Raw genomic sequence first — 26,393 nt, forward strand, 5'->3', positions numbered from 1 at the left:
GCTCCAGAAAGAATCCCAGAAGGAGGTTCCAAATGAAATCCTGGAGAAATTCCTGTGTGAATCTCAGGAGGAATTCTGGGAAGAATATTTGAAGGATTTCCTAAAGAAACCCCATGAGGAATTCCTCAGGCAATAACAGGAGAGCTTTCTAACGAATTCCCGGAAGAACTTCTGTTCTAGAAAAAAAAGTCTGAAGGAATGCATGTCTGCAGTAATTTCAGTTAGAATTAGTGATGGAATCTCTGGATGGACTAAACAAACTTACAGCGATTTGAAGGAATTGCTTGTTTATTGTTTAAATAATTTCTGGGTAAAATTTCTGGAAGAATTCCTGGAAGTAATTCCTGAACAAATACTTCGAATAATTTTAGATGGAATTATTGGAACATCCTCTAGTGGAATTCTTTAAGAAATATATATATGGAGAAATCCCTAAAAAAATCTTCGAAAAAAAAACTTGCAGAAATGCCTGAAAGGATTTCTGGTGACATCTCTTTGGGAATCCGTGGAGAAATTCCTAAAAGAATCGTCGAAAAATGGACTGGAACAATTACTGCAAGAACCACTTAACCCTTCAGGACGCGTACTGTTGTAAAAAGTATAACACAGCCAAAAAACCTCACTCCCCAGTCAACACACGATTGCATATGATGTTCGACAGGATGAAAAAGTGGAGGCGATATACACACACAGTTATATTGAAGCAGGTACGCATATGACCTCCGCTTTAGCATCCTATTCAACATCATATAAGACTTTGTGTTAGCTGGGTCGCTGTATACAACGCGAGCGCGGTGAAGTTTGGATGCTTGATGGCGCGCGTCCTGAATGGTTAAGATATCCCAGAATTTTTTCAAGAATCTTTTTCAAGGAGATCTCTGGAGTAAACGATGATGGAATCGCTGAAGGAAGCTGTTGGAAATATGGAGAGATTCTTCGATGCATCATTGCAGAAGTATCTGTAAGAATGTTTGAAAGAATCGTGGAAAGAATTTCTGAAGCATTTCTTGGAACAAGCCCTGAAACAATCACTATCGGAACCCCGCCAGACGTCAATGGAAGAATTTATGAAGGAGGAATGCCTAGAGAAGCCTCCCGGGTGGGGGAAGCTTAATAATAGTATATTTTGATAATATCAACCATTTACTTCTAGAACACCATCATCATATCATGTTTAGATCTTGTAAGATCTAACCAATAGCAGCGAGCTATTCGTTTAATCTTGAAATATCAAATTTTGATATGTTTCAGATGCTTTCAGGAACATTTCTTAAATAATGTCTCTTTTAGCAATCAAACTAATATCACGTTTTGATCGCTAGTACTTCACCTCTACCGAGCTCTCGAGAAATTTCTGAAGAAATACCTGAATGAATTTCTGAAGGTGTCCCTGGAGGAATTCATGAAAAATTCTAGGGTTGTAGGTCTTAGAACGAAATTAGCTGACATTAAATAATATTGATAATTCGTGAAATTTGAGCTACTATTAGTAAGCAGCATATGGTTCTAGAAGTTCTTTCTCTATTCCCGAAACCGGTGGCGGCATATCCAGAAAATTTGCCATGTTGTACCGTCTTACCCCGTTGGTTCGACACGTTTTAATACGACACTTTTTAATTCGTACCCCCCTTATTCGACAAGTGTCGAATTATAAAGTGTTCAAATGTCACAGCGTTGTACACTGTAAATGCAAAACAGATTGATATTGCGCTTATACCCTCTGCGGAAGATATCGACGAAAAATCAAACCGTCAAGCTTCGATCATTTTGACATTTGCCTTTGCGGCGTGTGAGAGAAAGAGAGTGAATGTAAAAACTCATGATCCTCTCACTCATTTGAAATTCGAAGTTTGACCGATTTGACTGGTTTGACTTACAGTCACTATATACACAGTCTGGCGGACTGTCACTTTCGACCGGAGCCAATCGAGCATGACGTCATAGTGTCCACACCGATAAATGCTACACCGTGACGTCATGCTCGATTGGCTCCGGTCGAAAGTGACAGTCCGCCAGACTGTATATATAGTGACTGTAGTTTGACTCAGCTTCTTTGTTTTTCAGAATTAGTGAAATGAAAACAATAATCGGTAGGTAAGTTAACACTTTTTATGAAAAATCTGGTGAATTCCAGTGAAATAATTAATTAAAATAAAATCAGCAGGAAAAATCTTGGTGCACAAAGCGGTTGTCTTCAAAATGGTACCGGACAAGCATCGAGGAGGTCTCAACAACGGTTGCATGTCCGGCCGGCAGCGACTCAAGCCAGGTGGACCGAAAGGCGTCAATACCCGGAACATGGGAACAATTTACAATGCCATCCAGCTAAGTGACAACCAAGATTTTAATTGTAGGTAAGTGTAATTTCATTAGCAACGATACCCAGTAGGATACATTGGCATACTTATTATCAGGTCGAGGAAATATACCGGTTTCGTGGAACGGAAGAGCAAGAGCAACGATCCCAGCCACCAACACGAGTGCCACCGAAAATGTGAAAAACGGAGCAGGTATGCGCCGGGAATGGAAATGGGAGTTTTTTTGGTGTCCGCCGATGCCTCCTATGGCACCCATGTGCCCCATGGGTGGTGGCCCCATGGGAAACGGTCCCTTTCCGCCACCGCCTCCGTACTTCCGGGTCTCCGATGGGTATGCGAAGTATGCGTGGTGGCCCGATGATGCCGACTTCGCCTCTGAAAGGCCAATTCGGAGGTCCGCTTTCCGATCTCGATGATGCCCCGCCCAATGCCTACAAAGCAACACATGCTGGCACCGGATGAATCCGATGGGACGCTTGACGCCTCCGCCAGTACGAGGCATTCCGATGTGGCGCAACCCAAGAGAAAGCTATCTCCACGCCGGATGGAGAGCATCGAGAGGAAGTCCGGCCAATGAAAAGCCAGGTAAAACAGTGGGCAAAACTAAAACCATAAGCGCCTGTCTAGCCAAAACTATGTTTGAATTAAAACTATAGAAAATGCTTGACAATATGATCTATAGTTTTAGATTTTTAGGAGTTATTTATCTATAACCTTTTCTAATTTTCCTATAAACTCTGCGGATTTTAAGTAATTATTAAAGTATATTCCGTGGTGCCACTAGTTGCTGTAAATGATTGCGAATATTTTCTTTACTTCGTAAAATACACTACCGTGAATCGCATATCAGTCCCATCTTTGCTGGATTTCCTATGCAAATGGGACAGATATGCGATTCACGGCAGTACATCCCATATAATTATGCGATTCTGAGAATCCTTAGGGATTTTAAGGAGTTAATGAAATATATTTCGCGAAGCTACTGATTTTCATAAATAATTTAGAATATTTTCTATATATTGTAGAATACTTACAGATGGCTGAGAATTACGAATCTTGAGGAATGTTCAGGATTCTTTTTAATATATTCCGTAACGCTACTTCTATAAATGATTGAGAATATGTTGTATGCTTTGTAAAAAACATTATGATTAGGAATTTCTAAGAAACCTTAGGGATTTCCAGAAATTATTTAAATATCTCACGTAGAACTTTTGACTTCTACAAATGTTTGAGATGTGTTTCTTCCCATATGGCTGGGAATTTTTTAGAGTTCTGATTCTGAGGGATTTTCTGGAATTATTAAAGCATATCCCGTGAAGCGACTAATTTCTACAAATAAGTAAGATTTTTTTCTATGGATTCTAGAGTACATACAAGATAACTCGACTTTTCAGCCAAGGAATTTTCAGAAATTATTAAAATATTTTCTATTTTTTTGTGAATTATTAAGAACGAAGCTTGTGTTTTCCATAAATGATTAAGAACATTTTCTATTTTTCTTAGAATACATCCCAAATGACTGGGAATTTCTGAGAATCTCTAGGGATTTTCAGGATTGTTTTAAACATATTCCGCGAAGCTTCCCACTTCTATAAACGATAAATCACTGTGAATTTCTCAGAATCTATGGTATATCAGGACTTTTTAAATTTTAAAACATATTCCGTAAAACTACTAACTTCCATAAAGGATTAAGAATATTTTCTGTTATTCGTAGAAGACATCTCAGATGACTGGGAATTTCCGAGAACCTAGGAATTTTCTGGAATTTTTTAAACATATTCCGCGAAGCTATGCACTTCTATAAATGACTAGCTGAGGCAAACTTTGTCTTGCCTACTGCGTTGTTGACGTTTCAAGTCCCTAGCCAAGCCCAACTCCCAAGTTCAACATGTATGAAAACCCGATTTTCAAAAACTCTCATTTTGCCCATGTTTTTTTTTTGCCTCATAAACCTTCCTTGGGTGAACACTAACAGAACAAAACTTAGACGACCCAAATCGGATCATCCGTTCGCAAGTTATGCGTGGTCCCACGTATGCCACTGCATTTTTATATATATAAATTAAGAATATTTTGTGTTATTCGTAGAAGACATCCCAGATGACTGTGAATTTCTGAGAATCTCTAGGGATTTTCAGGATTTTTTTAAAACATATTCAGCGTAGCTATTGACTTTTATAAATGATTAAGAATATTTTTTTCTGAAAATATCTTGGTATTATCAGAAATGTTTAAAAATATTTCGCGAAGCTACTGCTTTCTATAAATGATTGAGACTATTTTCTATTATTCGTAGAGGACATTCCAGGTACTGGGAATAGCTGACAATTTCTAGGGATTTTCAGGATTTTTTTCAAACATATGTATTCCGCGATGCTTATGACTTCCATAAATGATTAAGAATATTTTCTGTTATTCGTAGAAGACATCCCTGATGACTGTGAATTTTTGAGAATCTCTAGGGATTTTCAGGATTTTTTTAAACATATTTAGCGAAGCTATTGACTTCTATAAATGATCAAGAATATGTTCTATTATTCTTAGAATACATCCCAGATGACTGAGAATTTCTAAGAATATCAAGGTATTTTCAGGATTTTTTTTAAATACATTCCGCGAAGCTACGGACTTCTATAAATGTTTGAGAATATGTTCTATTATTCTTAGAATACATCCCTGATGACTGGGAATTTCTGAGAATCTCTAGGGATTTTCAGGATTTTTAAGCATATTTCGTGAAGCTTCTGAGAATATTTAGGGATTTTCAGGAATTTTTTAAACATATTTCGTGAAGCTTCTGACTTCCATAAATGATTAATAATATTTTCTGTAATTCGTAGAAGACATCCCTGATGACTGGAAATTTCTGAGAATCTCTAGGGATTTTCAGGATTTTTTGAATACATTCCGCGAAGTAACGGACTTCTATAAATGATTGAGAATATGTTCTACTAATCTTAGAATACATCCCTGATGACTGAGAATTTCTGAGAATCTCTAGGGATTTTCAGGATTTTTTTTAAATACATTCCGCGAAGCTACGGACTTCTATAAATAATTAAAAGTATTTTCTATTATTTGTAGAATGCATCCAAGATGACTGGAAATTCCTGATAATGTCTAGGGATTTTCAGGATTTTTTTAACACATTCCGCGAAGCTTTTGACTTCCATAAATGATTAATATTTTCTGTAATTCGTAGAAGACATCCCTGATGGCTGGGAATTTCTTAGAATCTCTAGGGATTTTCAGGATTTTTTTAAATACATTTCTATAATTAATTGAGAATATGGTCTATCCTTCTTAGAATACATCCCTGATGACTGGGAATTTCTTAGAATCTCTAGGGATTTTCAGGATTTTTTTAAATACATTCCGCGAAGCTACGGACTTCTATAAATGATTGAGAATATGTTCTATCATTCCTAGAATACATCCCTAATGACTGGGAATTTCTGAGAATCTCTAGGGATTTTCAGGATTTTTTAAGCATATTTCGTGAAGCTTCTGACTTCTATAATTAATTGAGAATATGGTCTATCCTTCTTAGAATACATCCCTGATGACTGGGAATTTCTTAGAATCTCTAGGGATTTTCAGGAATTTTTTAAATACATTCCGCGAAGCTTCTGACTTATATAAATAATTGAAATTATATTCTATTATTTTTAGAATGCATCCAAGATGACTGGGAATTTCTGATAATCTCTAGGGATTTTCAGGATTTTTAACACATTCCGCGAAGCTTCTGACTTCCATAAATGATTAACAATATTTTCTGTAATTCGTAGAAGACATCCCTGATGGCTGGGAATTTCTTAGAATCTCTGGGGATTTTCAGGAATTTTTTAAACACATTCCGCGAAGCTACGGACTCCTATAAATAATTAAAATTATTTTCTATTATTTTTAGAATGATTCCCAGATGACTGGAAATTTATGAGAGCCTAGGAATTTTCCGGATTTGTTTTATACGCATTCTGCGAAGCTTCTGACTTCCATAAATGATTAATAATATTTCTGACTGTGAATTTCTGAGAATATCAAGGGATTTTCAGGATTTTTTTAAATACATTCCGCGAAGCTACGGACTTCTATAAATGATTGAGAATATGTTCTATTATTCTTAGAATGCATCCAAGATGAGTGGGAATTTCTGATAATCTCTAGGAATTTACAGGATTCTTTTAACACATTCCGCGAAGCTTCTGACTTCCATAAATGATTAATAATATTTTCTGTAATTCGTAGAAGACATCCCTGATGGCTGGGAATTTCTTAGAATCTCTATGGATTTTTAGGAATTTTTTAAACATACTCCGCGACGCTACTGGCTTCTATAAATGATTAAAAATATTTTCTATTATTTGTAGAAGACATCCCAGATGACTGGGAGTAGTTGAGAATCTCTAGGGATTTTCAGGAATTTTTTAAATACATTCCGCGAAGCTTCTGACTTCTATAAATAATTAAAAGTATTTTCTATTATTTTAAGAATGCATCCAAGATGACTGGGAATTTATGAGAGTCTGTAGGAATTTTCAGGGTTTGTTTTATACGCATTCTGCGAAGCTTCTGACTTCCATAAATGATCAATAATATTTTCTGTTATTCGTAGAAGAAATCCCAGACGACTGTGAATTTCTGAGAATATCAAGGAATTTTCAGGATTTTTTTAAACACATTCCGCGAAGTTACGGAAATGATTGAGAATATGGTCTATTATTCTTAGAATACTTCCCTGATGACTGGGAATTTCTGAGAATCTCTAGGGATTTTCAGGATTTTCTTAAATACATTCCGCGAAGCTTCTGACTTCTATAAATAATTAAAAGTATTTTCTATTATTTTTAGAATGCATTCAAGATGACTGGGAATTTCCGATAATCTCTAGGGATTTTCAGGTTTTTTTTTAACACATTCCACGAAGCTTCTGACTTCCATAAATGATTAACAATATTTTCTGTAATTCGTAGAAGACATCCCTGATGGCTGGGAATTTCTTAGAATCTCTAGGGATTTTCACGATTTTTTTTAAACATATTCAGCGAAGCTATTGACTTCTATAAATGATTAAGAATATGTTCTATTATTCTTAGAATACATCCAAGATGACTGAGAATTTCTGAGAATCTCTAGGGATTTTCAGGAATTTTTTAAACATACTCCGCGACGCTACTGGCTTCTATAAATGATTAAAAATATTTTCTATTATTTGTAGAAGACATCCCAGATGACTGGGAGTAGCTGAGAATCTAGGGATTTTCAGCATTTTTTTAAATACATTCCGCGAAGCTACGGACTTCTATAAATGATTGAGAATATGTTCTATTATTCTTAGAATACATCCCTGATGACTGGGAATTTCTGAGAATCTCTAGGGATTTTTAGGATTTTTTAAAATACATTCCGCGAAGCTACGGACTTCTATAAATGATTGAGAATATGTTCTATTGTTCCTAGAATACATCCCTAATGACTGGGAATTGCTGAGAATCTCTAGGGATTTTCAGGATTTTTTAAGCATATTTCGTGAAGCTTCTGACTTTTATAAATGATTGAGAATATGGTCTATTATTCTTAGAATACATCCCTGATGACTGGGAATTTCTGAGAATCTCTAGGGATTTTTAGGATTTTTTAAAATACATTCCGCGAAGCTACGGACTTCTATAAATGATTGAGAATATGTTCTATTATTCTTAGAATACATCCCTGATGACTGGGAATTTCTGAGAATCTCTAGGGATTTTTAGGATTTTTTAAAATACATTCCGCGAAGCTACGGACTTCTATAAATGATTGAGAATATGTTCTATTGTTCCTAGAATACATCCCTAATGACTGGGAATTGCTGAGAATCTCTAGGGATTTTCAGGATTTTTTAAGCATATTTCGTGAAGCTTCTGACTTTTATAAATGATTGAGAATATGGTCTATTATTCTTAGAATACATCCCTGATGACTGGGAATTTCTGAGAATCTCTAGGGATTTTCAGGAAATTTTTAAATACATTCCGCGAAGCTTCTGACTTCCATAAATGATTAACAATTTTTTCTCTCCCTGATGGCTGGGAATTTCTTAGAATCTCTGGGGATTTTCAGGAATTTTTTAAACACATTCCGCGAAGCTTCTGACTTTTATAAATGATCAAGAATATGTTCTATTATTCTTAGAATACATCCCAGATGACTGAGAACTTCTGGGATCTCTAGGGATCTTCAGGAATTTTTTTAAACATATTCAGCTAAGCTATTGACTTCTATAAATGATTGCGAATATTTTGTTTTATTCTTAGAATACATCAACTAAAAGATTTGGGTTTTCTGAAAATCTCTTGGGATTTTAAGAAATTGTTGAAAATATTTCGCGAAGCTACTGCCTTCTATAAATGATTGCGAATATTTTATATTATTCGTAGAAGACATCCCAGACTACTGGGAATTTCTGAGAATCTCTAGGGATATTTGTGATTTTTTTTCAATATATTCCGCGATGACTTCCATAAATGATTAAGAATATGTTCATTATTCTTAGAATACATCCCAGTTGACTAGGAATTTCTGAGAATTTCTGGGGGTTTTCAGGAAGTTTCAAGCATTTTCCGGGCAGCTTCCGACTTCTATAAGGGATTGAGAATATTTTCTATATTACGTAGGACATATCTGGGACTGGGAAATTCTGAGAATCCTTAGAAAAATTCAGGAATCGCAGGACGAATTTCTGAAGGAATGCCTTTGCAGGAGCTGCAGGAAGTTTTTTTTTTAAATTCATGAATGGATTCCTGAACAAACCCGTGGATGAACTCCCTAAAGATTTCGTGGAGACAGTAATGAAAGAATTTCTGCATGATTTTTTTGAGAATTTTCTGGTTCCTGTATACATCCCTGTAAAATAACTTAGATAATTCTAATACAAATTGCTGGAGAATTTTATTTAGAAATCCTTACAATAATAAAAAAAAGTTTCTGATAATCCTGGAGAAATTCTTGGGTGCACCCTTGAAAAAGATGATGGAAGGATTAATGAATTTTCTAGAGAAACCCCTGAATACATTTTTAAATAGATCCAGAGAGGAATTCCCGATGAAATCATTAAAGGAATTCTTGTGGAAGAATTCCCGGAGCAATACCTGGAGACATTCCTTTAGAAATCCCTGGAGGAATTCCTCGATTGATCCCTGGAGGAATACCAAGAGGAATTCCTGTAGAAATTCCTGCAGCAATCCCTGTAAGAATTCCTGGAGGAATCCCTAGATGAATCCCTGGACAACTTTCTAAAGAAATCTTTTGAGGAATTCCTAGAGGAATTTCTGAAGGAATGCCTGGAGGAATTTGTGGAGGAATCCTTGCAGGGATTCTTGGAGAAATCCTTGGAGGATATCCTGTAGGAATATTCCTGAAGCGATTCATGGAGGAAATCCTGAAGGAACGCCTGGAGGAACGTCTGGAAAAATTCCTGGTGGAATCCTTGGAAGAATTCCTGGAGAAACCTGGAGTATCCTGCAGGAATAACTGAAGCAATTCATGGAAAAAATCCGTTACGAATGCCTGGAAGATCTTCTGGAATAAATCCTGGAGAATTCCCTAGAGGAATTCTTGAAAGGCTCCCTGAAGGTATTTCTGAAGGAATATTTGGAGGAATTCCAGGAGAAATTCCTGGGTGAATTCCTGGAGGAATCTCCGGATGAATTTTTGAAGGAATTTCTGGAGAAACCCTAAACAGGAATTCTGGGAGGAATCCCTGGAGAAATTTCTGAATAAATCCCTTGAAGAATTCCTAGAGGAATTCCTAGAAGGAAGGAATCCCTGGAAGAATTCCTGCATGAATTCCTGGAGGAATCTCCAGAGGAACTCCTGGAAAAACCTGCCTGCAGGATATCCTGAAATAATCCCTGGAGGAATCCCAGAAGAAATCCCTGCAGGAATTCCCAAAGCAATCCCTGACGGCACTCATGCAGGAATCCCCTGGACGAAATTCTGGAGGAATCCCAGGAAGAGTTCTGGAAAAAATCCCAAGAGGAATTCCAGAGGGAATCCTAGCAGCAGTTTATGCAGAAATCCTTGAATAAAGTCATAGAGAGATCCCTGATGGAACTACATAACGAGTCCTTGGGGGAACTCCTGGAGTAATTTATGAAGGGATTTCTGGAGAAACGCCTGGAAGAATATCTGAATGAACTTCTGGAGGGATTCCGTATTATAATCCTAAAGAAATCCCTGAAAAAAATCCTAGAGGAATCCCTGCAGATATCCCTTACGGATCTTCTGGAGTATTCCCCCTGAAGAACTGAAGATATTTCATTGAATCCTAAAGGAATTCCAGGAATTTCCTGAAAAAAAAAATCCAAGATGAACAAATCATGGAAGCTGTATGTGATGGAAGTATCTTTGAAGGAACAGTGGAACACCAATAGAGATCCCTGAAGCAATTTCTGAAGAAATCTTGTATTAACATCCTAGAGGTAACCCTGAAGAAACTCCTGGTGGCATCCCTTAATGAAGTCTTGGAAGAATCTCTGAAGGAACTCCAAGACGAATTTCTAAAAGAAATTCAGGAGAGATCCATGAAGGAACTCCTGGAGTAATTCTTGATTGAACATTTAGAGGCCTTTGTGAGGGAATTCCAGAAAGAGTCGTAGTTGGAACTTCTGTAGTTATTTACGAAAGAATAGAAGAAACTTCTAGAAAAAATCCCTGAAAGAACTCCTGGAGTAACTCCTTAATGAGCTGCTAAGATCTATGAATGAACTTCTGGAGAAATATCTCTGATTATAACCCTAAAGAAATGCCAGACAGAAATCCTGTTAATGAGCTGTCTTAATGAGCTCCTTAAGGAATCCCTAAATGTACTTTTGTAGGATTATTTAGGAAATTCTTAGAGGAATCCCTTATAAAACTCCTGAAGCAATCGCTGAAGAAATCATAAAGAACTTCTAGAAGAATTCATGAAGGAATCCTGGAGAATATCTTTAAAGTATCTCTGAAAGAACTGCTTAAGGGATTCTTGAAAAATTCATGTAATAATCCCTAAACTAACTTGAAGAATCCTGAATCTTGAATTATGATCCGCCATCTTCGAATTGGTATGGCGTCTGAAATCAAATTTGGTTGAAATAGGCTGAGGTATTCTAGAGTTATTCCGGGACATATATACAAATATATAAACATGCAAACAAACATACAAATAAACATAAAAACAAACATGCAAACAAAGGTACATAGCTTTCATAGATATAAGATAAACAAATGTATGGATATGGAACAGAGATTACTCAAATAAAAGTTTAATAACTATTAAATAACGTTTCTTGCATTTTTAATCATTGAGCATCAACATTTCAAAAGCTCGTAACCGTTTTTTGCAAACAAGAGTAATCACGCTCTTGTTTACAAAAAACAGTTACGTGCTTTTGAAATGTTGGTGCTGAAATCACAAAATCAATACAAAAAAGAAGAAGAAACCCCGTAAAAACGAGCTTGACAGGGCTCGACGTTCTAGCTTGACATCAGTCTTACGTCAGTCTGATTCGTCGAGCTCCAGTTCGCATGTTCGAAGCCCGACAGCTTGACGCAAACGGTGCAGAATCGTTTGACATCAGACTGACCGTCAGTCTTACATCAGTCTGATGTCAAGCTCTGTAAGACTGACCGTGAGACTGATGTCAGACTGACGTCAAGCTTACGAAATGCACTGGGTACTCGCACCCGCAGCAGCTCCTCTCGCGGCCGCTAATTCCGGAAGTTCTGAGTTGGTGCTATTCGACATCCAAACCGCCTGGAGACCAACCGGAATGAACTGAGGATGGCAACAATTGTAGAAAGAATGAGCTTTTCATTCGCACCACCGCAATATCTGTTGAAATTATGTTTCACAACAAATCCGGAAATCAAAACAAAAACAAATATAGAGTTGCCAAATTTCAATGAGCATGGTGGAGTAGGGTGACCAGTTTGTCGAATTAAAAGTTTACCCCGGTTATTCGACAACAGTCGGTGTCGTATTAACGGGGTAATACGGTATTCCATGAATAAAAATCACAAAATTTAGCATGCATGTTGTTTTGATTTTCGAGAAGAAAAAGTTTCATAATTTCTGAGAACTTCTCGGCAATGTCTTTGGAAACTAAATAATATGGCCCATTGTGAATTTCTCCGGAATTCCCTTTTTTGGCGTTTTGGTTTTGCTTACTCCTTTGGGAATGCCTTTGGTAATGAATTTGAAAATTTCTTCGACAATATCTTTAAAACTGCTTCGTGAATTTCTTCTGAAATTTGTTTGAAATTTCTTCGACAATTCTTTTTGCAATTTCTTTGGTAACACGTGTAGAAATGTTTTCGGCGGTTTCTTTGGTAATTTCTTTTATGATTTCTTTGGATATTGCTTCATCAAATTCTTTTGAGAATTCCGGTGGCTCTATTGAATTTTCTTCCGCAACTCTAGTTTCTTTTATGATTTCAACGGAAATTTTTTTCAAATAGCTTTGCCAATTTCTTTGGAATACCTTTCGTATGCTGTTGGAAATCTCTTCTGAAATTTTAATGAAATTGTCTTTTGAAATTATGTAATATTTAATCTGAAATTCCAAAACTACTTCGGCAATTGGTTTCTTTAACGGTGATGATGAACTTGGGATTGTTAGAGGAATATCTGTAAGTAAACAGAAAATCGTGTTAAGTACTGTTCCTTTGAATTCCACTAAGAATTTGCATCTTTAACTGCACTGTAAGGTCGTCTTCAGTATCTTGTACTTGACTCGACTCTGTCAAAAGATGCAAATTCTTAGTGGAATTCAAAGGAACAGTACTTAACACGATTTTCTTTTTACTTCTTTAACGGTGTTGAGATAACTTTATTTTCTGAATCTACATGCCAAACTGAGCCGAAAGCAAAATTTTGATAATTTTTGAGGCCCGGGAACTCATTTGAAAAACAATTGGAAGTTTATATGGGAGCGATTAGTTGAATCATCAACTGGCAGATTTTGTACTGGGCTGGGTCAAACAGTTGCCCAGCTGTCAAACGGTGATTTTAAAATATATCTTTGAAATTGATTTTTTATAAAAAAAAAAGTTCTAAAAAATCTGAAAAAATAAAACATAGTGGTTCAGAAAAGGGTGCTCTATCATATAAAATTTGAAAATCTATATTGTATTTTTTACGAATAATCAGACTTTGGCAACGAAATTGAACTCGCCCTAATATGGTAGTAACCTAACATTTATGACACATTATCGCCTTCTTTGCCCGATTCAGGCGAAACCAGCTGATTTTGTTATGAAAACATAAACAGCTGGTAGCCGAGAACAATAAGGATGAACGTAAACATCGGTGAACCAGCTGGTTTTGTTGTGTAAACATGACCAGCTGGTGGACCGAGAACAAAAGACCTTAATGGTAAACATTGATACGGCCGGCGAAAACTGTCACATTATCGGGCGAGTTGCAAAAACCCTACCACTGAGAGTGACAGCGAAATTGAAAGCGAAATATGAGTACGACGAAATTTATTGCATCAAAGTCTAAGTCGAAAAAAAAATCGCAATATTTTTTTCAAAATTAAAAACAGCAATTCTATTGAGAATTATTTCCCAAGTTTCTTTGAGAGTTCTTTTGGCAATTGCTGAAACCTTTAGAGCAATTTTCGAATATTTCTGAATAATTTCAAAACCAAATTCCTGAAGGAATAGACAGATTCATTTCTGAAATAGTCTCTGCAGTATCACTAAGAAAAACTACTGGAACAATTTCTAAAAAGAATATTTTAATATAATTTTTAAAGAAATCGCTGCAAAAACATCTGATGGAGCACCTCGCGGAATTCCTGAATTAACTCCTAGATAAACTCTTCGGAGGCTTCTAGAAAATTTCTAGAAGAAACTTTTGAAGAAATTCCGGAAACAACACTTATAGAAATGTTAAATGAATTCCGTTTTATATAAATATGTGTATCTTTTTATAGGAATATTAGTAAAGATTTTTTTTAAAAAGATACAAAAGACAAAAGGAAGTGTTACTAAAGTAACATATAAACGCAAGTAACATACACGTTATAAATGAGTTTTTTTAAGGCAGGGAAAAGGGAATGCAACATAAGAAAACTTAGGATGATACAGTAGGCTTCTGAAATTAATGTACTCGAACATAATCACAATTAGCATCAAAGCAGCTGAATCTCATCTATATACTATTTTTGCAAAGTTTTCTGAATCGGATCGATCTTCCTGGAGGGCCAAATCCAAGCTTCATCTGAACCGGGACTTCCCGTTCAAAAGCACCGAACCGCCAATCGCGCCACTCGCCCGCCACTATTATAGAGATAATGAGGAACCATGCCTTGACTGACTTGGCTGGTTGAAGCTGGCTTCTTTACTCATTTACCGCTAATGACGCGTATCTAATTTGATCGTATTTCATTTTTCACTTCGTATGGGGCCCAAACACAAAATGGAACCACCGCGCAACGCCATGCCGAATGCCGCCAATAATGCCTGCTCAGCTCACGAGGGGGACGAGACGACAGCCGGCGCGGCAGTTTGACCGGGCTTCTTCGGGAGTACTTGCGCCGGTAATCATCATTATTACCGCTTCAGGGCTGGATCCGGACAGGTTGACCCATTCGGTGGCAGTTGTATAGTTTTCGTTCGATCCAAGAGGGGTCCAGAAATGGTACGCCGGAATTGAAAGGGTCCCAATTGAACCCGGGAGCCAGTTGGAAGCAAAATCATAAAAATGCCCGTAACCAAGTTGACTGAACGCCCTCTGCTGACAGTGATATATACGGGAAAGGTCGCGATGTGAAGCAATTAAGCGTCTCGAACGTGGTTTTGCGGTCATCCGTGGAGAATTGCCTTTCTCCGTTATAATGTGATACAAAATAGCCAACAAATTAGCCATGCAAGAGGAAGGTTAAACGTGCTAAACGATCCCGCCGCATTGGTGATCTAAGCAATCCTCGTGATCGCCTACTTTGTCGTATTCGGGCAGTGGCGGGCGGGTGCGACCGTATCTCCGACTCATGGCCAACTGTCTGTCCCTGTCCATAGGACGCGATATCGCGTAAGCGTGTGACTCACCTCACCGCGATGTTGATCCCCTGCGGAAGAACCTGTTCCGTCGGTCGTCATCGATTGGGATTGGCATTCGTCCAAGGTGGTTCTCATGCGGTTGCTTCGTTTTCTTCCTCCCCCGAGTCTCACGGCACGGCACGGGCAATCAAGACAGTGACCGTTCGTTCCGCGAAAAATCGTTGCTCCGTCCAAATCATCAGACATCCACCCCGTCCCCGTGCGTCGTCGTCGCGTCGTATGTGAACGGTTCGGCGGGCAACCGGCTCGCTCGCTCCAAAACGCTAATAATTTATGGAAATTTGATACTCAATCTCGGTTCGGATCGCATCTCTCGGACGGGATCTCTGCTCTGCGAATGTGCAGAATTGCATCTCGTCGTGGACCGAAATAAATCTCGTCCCGTCGTCCGTAGCCCGCCCTGGTTCTTCTGGGGTCTTTCTTCGTCCAACGAGTGGACCTTTCGAATTCCTGCCGTCATCCAATAAAACCGGTTCAACATTTTTCGCAAATTTCGATCGCGGGTTCAGGCTTAGGGATGTTCAAGCTGAGTTAGATAAAGACTTTTTCGAGCAAAACTATAACAGATTTTGAAATATGTAGGCGTAGGGTTTGGGTGCTAGTAGTGAACCCTCTACGCCATCGAAATTGATTTCTGCGGCATTGTAACAATGCACAGCATACAAATTTGGGCAAAAAAACGGACGCAATTCAATTCCGGCCGCTAAGCAAACGACAGGTACCCATTCCTAGGGAAACAATTGCGGGGAAACGGATGATGCTAACCCCTTTCCTGAAAAACATCGCCAAGTGTCTCATTTTGGTCATTTTGCCCTAAATATGTCAAAAACACTTGAATATATCGAACTTGAATCCAAAAAAGGTGGGAGAAACCATAAATATTAAAAAAAAATTAATATAGCAATGTCAGACAACATGGTTTAGTAAACATTTTCCACTTTTGATTACAATAAGTGTCTCATTTTGTCCAATATCTCCTATATAATGAGAATATCTGAGAATTTCGGATGAATTTGAACAAAATATCATGCAAAATCGTTCAAAAGTCATGCTACTGCATGGAGAAACCCCGAACGAGTCGTGTTTTGTCCATGACATTCAGAGATGATGTCTCATTTTGTCCAATATCCCATATATATAAAGAATATTTGAGAATTTCGGATAAATTGTAACGAAAAACCATGCAAAGTTATTCAAAAGTTGTGATGCTGAATGTAAGAACCCCAAACAGATCATCTCTTGTACATCACATCCAATGATGTTGTCTCATTTTGTCCAACATCCCCTATACATTAGGAATATTTAAAAATATCGGATTGATTGCAATAAAAACCATGCAAAGTCGTTAAAAAGTCGTGCTACTTAATAGTTAAACCTCAAACGGATCGTGTCTAGTTCATTACATTCAAAGATGATGTCTCATTTTGTCCAATATCCCCTATGAATTAAGAGTATTTGAGAATTTCGGAAAAATTTCACCTAAAAACAATTGTCCAACTGACATGTTTTGTCAATGTTAATTTTTATGTATTTCGGATTTGTAGGGGAAAAGGACAAAATGAGACAACATCTCTGTATAGGATAAACAAGAGATGATCCGTTTGGGGTTTTACCATTGAGAAGCACGCCTTTTGAACGACTTTGCATTAGTTTTCATCGAGGTTTTTATATTGAAATTCTCCGAAATTCGCAAATATTCTTAATTTATAGAGGATATTGGATTAAATGAGACAACATCTCTGAATGTGATGGATAAGAGTTGATCTGTTCGGGGTTTCTGGGGTATCACGACTTTTGAATGACTTTGCATGGTTTTTTTTGTTGAAATTCATCCGAAATTCTCAATTATTCTTAACTAGCTGTCCCGGCAAACGTAGTACTGCCTGCCTACTGTGTTTTTTTGACATGCAGCTCTGTAGAAAAATGCCCCGTAAAGTGGATTTCAAACTTTCTTGTTTTCGTTTCCCGGTCGATTTTTCTAAATATTTTTTCGTACGAACACGTCGGAGCCCTGCACGATTGAAATACTGAAAGAATGGTGTAGATCCGTTGACCCGTTCGAATTTGCATGGTTTTTATTGACATATATCCGAAATTCTAAAATATTCCTAATTTATAAGGGATATTGGACAAAATGAGACATCATCTCTGAATGTGATGGACAAAACACGACCCGTTGGGGTTTCTCCATGCAGTAGCATGCCTTTGAACGACGTATCATGGTATTTGGCCAATTCATCCGAAATTCTCAAATATTCTAATTTTATAGGAGATATTGGACAAACTGAGACACTTATTGTAATCAAAAGTGGGAAACATATACTAAACCAAGTTGTCTGACATTGCTACTTGAAGTTTTTTGAAATATTCAGGGTTTCTGCCACCTTTTTTAATTTAAGTATGATATATTCAAGATTTTTTTTTACATATTTAGGGGAGAATGACCAAAAATGACACACTTGGCGATGCTTTTCAGGAAAGGGGTTATCACCACTCGAGTCCCCAGAGTTTTTTTTTTTTGCTTAGAAATCGGTACTTGTTATTTGCTTAGCGGCTGGAACGGAATTGCGTTCGTTTTTTTGCTCGAATTTGTATACTGTGCAAACAAGTTTCATGTCCCCTTTTATATTAAGACCGTCAAATACACAACATTAAACATCATGGTGCATAGAGTCATTATGACCCAAAACACGATTTCAAGCTAAAATTCCAAGAAAAGTCCTTGAAGAAACCTGAAAGATTTCTAATAATCTGAAATTTTCTAGAATTCTGAAATTTTCAAGAAAATTTCTGGAAAAAATCCTTTGAGAAGCCCGGTATAAATGCCTGAAGGTGAAGATATACCTGGTTTGAATCTCCGGAATAAAGTGCGTAAGATTCCTTATAAAAATTCTGAAAGACATTCTTGAAAAGTTCCTTGAAAGAGTTTCAGAAGAATTTTGGAGGTTATGGAAAGAAATATCTGTAAAAATACTGGGAGGAATCCTGCTAAAATTTTCACGATCAATCCCTGAAAAACAAAATTTAAGACAAATGGTTGAATGAATTTCGGGAGGAATCTAGAATAATATTTCCGGAAGGTACCTCTGGAACAGGGACAAGAAAATGCAGGAAGTTTCACGAAGAAAAGAGAAGAGTTTCACGTGAAATTGGAAGGACTTTCGAAGGAATTCAGGGAATCTTCCCTGAAAGAATTCTGGAAGGACTTCAGGAAAGAAACCCGGAACAAGCCCTTAGGAGAATTCTGGTGAGACTGAAAAAAATCTAGAGGAAAATCTTGGAAAAAAGTTTTTGTTAATTTTTTTTGTGAAATTCCAACAACAGTTGAACCACAGCCTGAAAAAGTTCTAAGAGATATGTTTATAAGACTTCCTGGAGAAGAAAAAGCGGAGTGAAATTCCTGGAAGAATCCAGGGAGAAATCCGTGCAAGAATTTCAAAGATAAGCATTCCGAAAGCATTTTCTGTAATAACTTCAAATTAAGTCCCTGGAATTTTTTAAAGAATTCCGGAATGAATCCTTGGCAGAAAGCTAAGCGGAGCCTTAAAAAAAATCCTGAAACATTTTCGAGAAAAAAATTTAGAATATTTCCGGGAGAATCTCTAAAACAATTTTGGGGAGAAAAAATCTGGAATCTCGAGTGATCGCACTGCGATTTATCTCATTTGGCATAATGCCATTTGGCATAATGGTTTTGGCACAATGCCATTTGGCATAACTGCTATTTGGCATAACATTCTTACCAAGAAGGCTGTTCTCCGTATAATGCGAAACGGCATTATGCAAAATGGTCGTTATGCCGTTTCCGGGAAGAATCTCCGTTTGTCAAAGTTCCGACAAGAAACTCTGGAACAATTTTCGAAGCAATGTCTGCAAGATTTCCAGAAGAAATGCCTGAAGAATGGTAAAAGGGAACTCACGAATAATTATTTAAAAAAATGGAATAAAATCGGGAAAAATTCTGAATGAATCTATGTAAAAGTCTGGGATTTATTTATAGAAACAACAATACCGGGAGGAATCGTTTTTTTTGTGGAAAAATTGTGGGCATAGGTCTGACAGCATCTCTGTAAGAACTGAGAAAACCCTGAAAGAATTCCCAAAAAAAATCCATGGAAGATTTAAGGGAAAAAGCTTGACAGGAAATTTAAGAATAATTCTAGGAAGATTTCCTTAACAATAGGGAGAAGTGCTTAGATAAATTCCGAGAGGAATCTTGGAACATTTTCCGAGTAAGATTCTTTGAAAAATTGTCAAAAAAGTCATACCATATTGCTGAATGAATTCTCGGATGGAACCTTGGAAAAGTTCTGATAGAAATCTCTGGAAGAATTCCAGATGGAAGTTCTATTAAAATCCCTGGGTTAATTATTTTTCCCTGCCGAAAATTTGGAAAGAGTTCCGAAATAAATCGCTGAAAAAGTGAAAAAGTGAGAAATTGCAAGACAATTTTGCGGTAAATTTTTACAAGAAATCCTTTGATGAATTTTGGAAGAATCCAGGGGAATCTTGGAAAAATTCCTAGAGGAATTTTTGGAAGAATTCGAAATGAAATCGCCACAAAAATACCGGGTAAAATCCTTGAGAAAATTCCGAAATAAATTTCAGGAAGGTTTCCGGAAGGAGTTGCTAAAATTCTTACAAATACACTCCTAATCAAAAGTTTCCGTCAATTTGCGTCCAATTTCAAAACCCTAGAACTCATTCAAAAGATAATAAGTCAAAGTAGCTTTGGACATGAGTTAGGTGAAAATTTTACAAAAATATTTGTATGTAAACTTAACTCAAAGTTGTCAACTATTTTAAAAAATGAATATAAACTTACGGCAGCGTCGCTGGAAATTGGGTCGACCAAATTTGAAGATGAGAGCGGTAGTATAACCAGTTTTCTATAAGCTTTCAACTGCCTTTTTTCGAACCTGGGTAAAAAATCTCGTAAAAAGTTATTATGTAAATTAACTCTTGATGTCATCGACCAAATGTTTGGGGTCGCTTTTGTTCCACTTTTTCGTTCCACCAAAAATGTAATCTGGAGATGACTCCAGCATTTTCTGAAGCTTACTCCACGAATTCCTTCTTTGGATTCGTCTTGATACTCCTTTACAGATTTCTTCTAAGGATTTTTTCCAGGAATTCATCTAGAAGCTCCTTTAGTGATTCCTATTAGAGTTGAATCTGCGATATCTCTTAGAATTCCTGCTGAGGATTGATCCTGTAATTCGATCTAGGGATCTCTTTAGGACTACTGGTGGACTTGCAAAAGAAGCCCTTGAAATATTCACAGAAGAATTCCCTTAAAAATCCTGGAAGATTCCTTTAGCAACTGAAGAAATATTTTCTACAGATATAATCTTGGAGGATTTCTACAACAAACTCCTGAAGGTTTGCTAGATGGAGTTTTTTCTAGAGAATTCAAAAAAAAAACTTTTGATGGTTTTCCACAAGGAATTGCTGGAGTATGTTTAGAAGAAATTTCAGTAGGATTTTCAGAAGGGCCTCTTGCCCTCATGGAAGATTTCCAGAACGAATTGCAGGAGGACATCGAAAAGGAACTTGTTGGAACATTTCCAGATGAAATTCTTGAAGAATTCCCGGAAAGAAGTACTTGAGAATATCCTAAAAATAATCCTGGAAGATTCCCATAAAGGACTCTAGAAGTAACTACTATAGCAACTGAAGAAGAACTCTATGGGGAATCCTCGACAGAACTGCTGGAATATATCCAAAAGGAGTGTTTGATGGATTCGAACAAGGAATTCCTGGAATATCTTCAACAGGAACTTCTGGAAGATTTTTCGAAGGGACTCCTACAGGATTCCAGGAGAGTTTCCAGCGAGAACTCCTGGATGATTCTAAGATTAACTGTTATGTGTTCGACAAACTTTTTGCTTTTTGCCACACCGTGTTTTTTAAATGGGTGCTGGGTACCCGGGTACCCTGTCGGCCACATAAGGGTTAAAGTCCTGGAGAATTCGGAGGGGAAATCTTTGGAAGATACTTAATAGGAGGTCCTGCAAAATTTCTGGACTAATCCTAGAAGTACTTGGGCTCTGTTCGGCAGTCTGCCATGCGCAATCCCAGAAGAATTTACTGAAGGAATGCCAGTAGAAGCTCTTTGAACAATCTCAAAAGGAACACGCAATGAAATCTCAGAAAAAATATTGAGGTGTTTCAGAAAAAACATTCTGCGGAACCCTGGATAAATCTCAGAAGGAATTTCTGAAGAAATTTCAGAAAAAAATATCTTGAAAAGTATTTCCGTAAAAACTTCTAAAAAAACTCGAACGGAACTTCGGAAGAAATATCAGGAGGAACCTCAGATTCCCGGATAAATCCAATGAGTAATTTCTGAAGGAATTCCTGTTGCAATCTTCGAAAAAATCCTTGAAAAATCATTGAAGGAATTTCTATTTAAATCTCTGAAGAAATGAAATTTCTGGATAAATCCCCATAGGAATTCCTGAAAAATGTCCTGGGGGAATATCTAGAGCAATTCCTGCAGCAGTCCCAGCAGAAATGGCTTCTGGAAATTCTAAAAGAATTTCTGATGGAATTTCAGTAGAAGTCACAACATAAATTGCTTAGGCAATAGCAAGAGGCATTTCTGTAGGAATACCACGAGTAAATCTTGGAGGATGCCAAGATAAATCCAAAAAAGAAATTCTTTGAATAATTTCTGGAGAAATGTTTGAACATTTTTCTCAATAGATCCTTCGAGGTATCGCCGGAGAAATCTCAGGATGAATTCCCGGTAGAATTTCTAGAGTAATTTCATCAGGAATTCTTAAAAAATATGAAGAGAAAAATCCCAAGATAAATTCCTAGAAGAATCCACGGGGTAACTCTAGGAGGAATTATTGCAGAAATCGCCACAGAAATGTCTGGTTACACCCCAAGCGTCCTTGGAAAAGTCCCGTAGGAATACCAACAAAAAATGCCTCAGGGAATCCCATCAGAAGCGCCTGAAGCAGAAGATGGAAAAATTCTCGGAAGAATACCTGGAAGAATATTGACAGAAATTCGGAGAAAGAATTTTGGAGAAGTCCTTGGTAGAATCCCGCAATTCCTAAAGCAATCCCAATAGGAAACCTACCAGGAACACCTCAGCGTAAATTCCTGTAACAATTTCAGTAAGTCCGTTAATAAACTATGTAGACTAAATTTTCCAACACGTCTTAAGTTCTATGGTTGCACAGTAGTATCCGAGAACTCCCTGGAATTCAGGCCACCTGATCTACAAGTGCAATCAGTGATCTATTGGAGCAATACCTGAGCAGGAACGAATAACTGACACATAACTGCAGCATACCAAAGTCAGGTATCATACCAAGACAAGGTATTGGTCGGTTACCCAGGTCTTGAAAATAACTTATTCTGGTATTTTGTAGGTATTGATAAAATACCTCAACGAGTTATTGGTTTGGTGTTGAGGACTACTTGAGGTATTATTCAATTATGGAAAAATCGCTATTTGTATGGAAAAATCGCCGATTATTATTTAGGTATTGCCATACCTGAGGTCATTATTCTCGTGTTATGCCCAGAATATACACCAGTTATTGTTTAAGGTATTTTACCTCTTATGCAGGGCTTCTTAATACCTCATTCAGGTTGTAGGTATTCGGTTTTCCGTACCTGAGTTTGGTATTCTTCAGCTATTTTCTCCTGCTCGGGTATGAATGAAATTTATGCTTACACAGGCTCATGTCACTATGTGTTGTCAAGTGGAGAGTTCATTGTCAGTTTACCGATCTCCAAAAACTGCCTTGAGTATAGGTCATCGAATCTAACAACGTTGTTGGTTGTCTAAAAGATCTTTATGATTCAAGATCATACTTACACAGCCTCAATTAGCTATTTATGATCTATCAAGCGGTGAGTTCGATGATTCTTTAAGGGTCTCTAAAACTCCCTTGAGTAAAGGTCATCGAATCTACGAGAACTCCTACTAGTTGAATCTAGAAAAAAAAATATGAATGAGGTTCATACTCACACAGCCCTAGGCATCTATGTTCTATCAAGTAATGGGTTATATGACTGTATAGAAGTGTCCGAGAACTGCCTGAGGTATAGGTCATCGATCTACAAGCGTACCCAAGCAAAGTTTCATAACAACCGGATAACATACTGTGTTATCTGATACCAAAAATAATTAACTAAATTTGTTCTCACTGTGGCTGAATAAGCAGGCAACATAACAAACATGATATCAACCAAGTATACCCGTGATAACAATAAAATATCTCATTATGTTATCATCAATGGCACCCTGAAACAACTTCTGTAAATCTATCAGTTTTATCCATTCGAAAACTTATTTTGTTATCAGAAAGATATTTACCACGGTCATTGATAACTAACTTCCGTTGTTGTTGTCGACGATGATGCCCCCAGTTTGACAGGTAATGGTAACATGAACTACCAAGTTGATAACACAAAATTGTAAAATGAGTTCTGGAGAGAACACTAGTTATCAGTTTGTTACTGCTCAGTTATTGAACTTTGCTCGGGTAATCAATTATCTTTAGGAGTCTCCATGAACTTCCATGAGGTTCATACTCTTATAGCCTTAGGCATTTATGTTCTATCAAATGGTGGATTCCATGATTGTATAGAAATATCCGAGAGCTCCCTAGAGTTAATGGCATCTGATCTACAAGCGTAATCAGTGATCTATTGAAGTATTGTGAATGAAATTTATGCTTGTATAGCCTCGTGCAACTATGTGCTGTAAAGTGGAATGTTTTGTGAATGTTTGAGGATCTTCAAGAGCTACCTTGAGTATAGATCAATGCCGGAAGTCCCCTAAAACCCCTCTGAAACCTCATGAAACGCATTGAAACGCGTTAAAATGCTTTGAAACGCCTCTGATACCATGGAACCCCTGTGAAATTGACCTGCTAGCCTCTGACGTCTCCTTAAACTCCCCTGAAACCTTCTAAAACGCCTTTAAACGCATTGAAACGCCTTGGAATGTTTTAAAACGCCTCTGAAACCCCCATGAGACCTCTGTGAAACTACCCTGGGAACCTCTGAAGCCTCCAAAAATACCTGCCGAACGTCCTGAAACGCCTTGAAACGCATTGAAACGCTATAAAATGTCTTTGAAACCCCTCTGAAATCACCGAAAGCAAGCTCCCTTAAGCTCCTCTGAATCCTCCTGAAACACTTTGACACGCTTTGAAACGCACTGAAACGTTTTGAAATGCATTTGAAACCCCCGTGAAGTTCATTTGAAAGCCTATGATGCCCCCTAAAAATTCTCTGAAATCTCTTGAAGCGCCCTGTAATACCAGTAACCGCATCTGAACCCCCCTTAAAACACCCTTTAATTCCTTCATCGGGTATGTGGAACAGAGTAGGCTGCAACATGGAACCCGATACAAACAGAAGCAGAAGCCAAAACTCCACAAGAAAGGCGACAAGTTAGAGAGTTACCGAACGATTACTATTTTGAACGCCGCCCACGAAGATATACCTTCGTATAATATTCGTGATCAGAATTTGAGGGAGTAAATAATTATGCCAGCTCCGTCAAGAACTGGTCAACAACGGGCCAGATCTTCGCATTACGACAGATCCTCTGGATATGCCACACTCCATGGTGATTGAGGATGGAGCGTTGCAATCGCCTATATAGTCACAGCTGTAAGGGCGTGGGTATTCAGCATGACCATGCTGAGGGTAACGCGTTCGATTCCCGGTAGGTCCAGTAACTTTTCGTGAAGGAAATTTCTTTGCTTTCCTTGGGCATCTCATACATGGGACACGATATACACATGCAAAATGGTCAATGACGGAGTCTCGGGTAAAAACTGTGAAACTACCCATAGAATACTTGGCTGAGAAGCAGGTTTTGTCCTTGTTAGGATGTTACGTCGCTACGCCAGAAGAAACAAAATCTAATCTTGTTGATCAAACGTCCCAAAAATGTTGACATCCCTAGCGCGTGTTCCTAGTGTAGAGCTCACACACGCAGCATCGCGCGCACCTCATCGACTGCCTCGCTAATGGACCCCATCGACCGGCCAAATCGACCGACCGCCAAGACCCGCATGAGAGAAGGCCTTTAATTCTGGCCATAAATTCCTTTCGTTTCGGCATTCGGATTTTTGCTTCTTCTACTTATTAATGTACCTACCACTCCTGGAAAGCATCACGGCCCGTGAGGTAGCCACCGGGTGATGGTCGCGAAACAAGTGGCCTGTCAATTTATTTTGATTTACTGGAGTCGTGTGATGGGATTTTCGTTACGGTTCTCCCGGTGGGGATTTGACCAAGTCCCGGCTCGCGCGGTCCGGTGCAATGGACCCCCTCTTAATGGGTTGTAAAATAAAATTGTTGCAAAAATCGGCTGGGATATGATCTGCCGAAACATTTTCGTATCGTAACAGTCCGTGTCCTGTCCACCGGCACCATCACCGTGAGATCTCGTCACGGTCCTCGGTTCATCCAGGGGCCCAATATTTATTGACTTAAAACGGCAATCGATCGGTTGACCGCCTGTCGCTTCGCGACTTTCCGGCGCGTATATTAGCATAAATTTATGATGATAAGCCACCTTCTGCCAACCGGACTTACCAAAAATTTGAGACGCATATCAAGTGACAAAAGTTATGATGTTGATGCGGCTTAAAAGTTAATTTCCCCCCGAAAAAAAATATGCTCTTTTCGTGTTTATAAATCAGCCGCCTTCGATTGGCAACCGTCGAATCACGGCGGGGTGCTGCCGCCACCACTAGCGCGTAGAATTTTGACTGGATCGTAGTTGGCGCTGAGACTGTGGGAAACATCTATAACGATGACGATGATTCAAAGTAGGCTACCCAAGAAGAGGGAAAAGCGGGTTAATCTTAGCGCGCTGATGCGTGTTTTACAAATCAGAAGTGGGCTTCGTGGCCGAGCGGTTAGCGGCGTCAGTCGTTTAGGTGTCTCGTAAGCCTCGGAGTGTGGGTTCGATTCCCGCTCCAGTCGGGGAGA

General features: G+C 38.1%; 2 protein-coding genes across 11 annotated transcripts in view; one reads left to right on the forward strand and one right to left on the reverse strand.

Annotated features, from left to right (window-relative positions):
* Window positions 1-26,393, reverse strand: part of LOC109426167 (interference hedgehog-like) — a 282,604-nt gene that overhangs the window by 40,841 nt on the left and 215,370 nt on the right. The gene's annotated exons all lie outside the window — the stretch shown is intronic.
* LOC134291842 (uncharacterized) lies at window positions 2,044-3,861 on the forward strand. 2 transcript variants are annotated; one of them, XM_062860118.1, is made up of 3 exons: window positions 2,044-2,090; window positions 2,162-2,354; window positions 2,415-3,861. In XM_062860118.1, exons 1-3 carry the CDS (start codon window positions 2,075-2,077, stop codon window positions 2,677-2,679), a joined length of 474 nt encoding a protein of 157 aa, XP_062716102.1. In that variant the 5' UTR covers window positions 2,044-2,074; the 3' UTR covers window positions 2,680-3,861. The 2 variants fall into 2 exon arrangements, with proteins under 2 accessions (XP_062716102.1, XP_062716101.1); XM_062860117.1 differs by having other exon boundaries at window positions 2,162-2,350.

The sequence above is a fragment of the Aedes albopictus genome, chromosome 3 (genome assembly GCF_035046485.1).
Source record: "Aedes albopictus strain Foshan chromosome 3, AalbF5, whole genome shotgun sequence".
In the NCBI taxonomy this organism is placed as follows: domain Eukaryota; kingdom Metazoa; phylum Arthropoda; class Insecta; order Diptera; family Culicidae; genus Aedes; species Aedes albopictus.

Coding starts and splice junctions, on each gene's coding strand:
- LOC134291842 (XM_062860117.1), top strand. Junction 2,351..2,414: donor TGACAACCAAGATTTTAATT/GTAGGTAAGTGT, acceptor ACTTATTATCAG/GTCGAGGAAATATACCGGTT.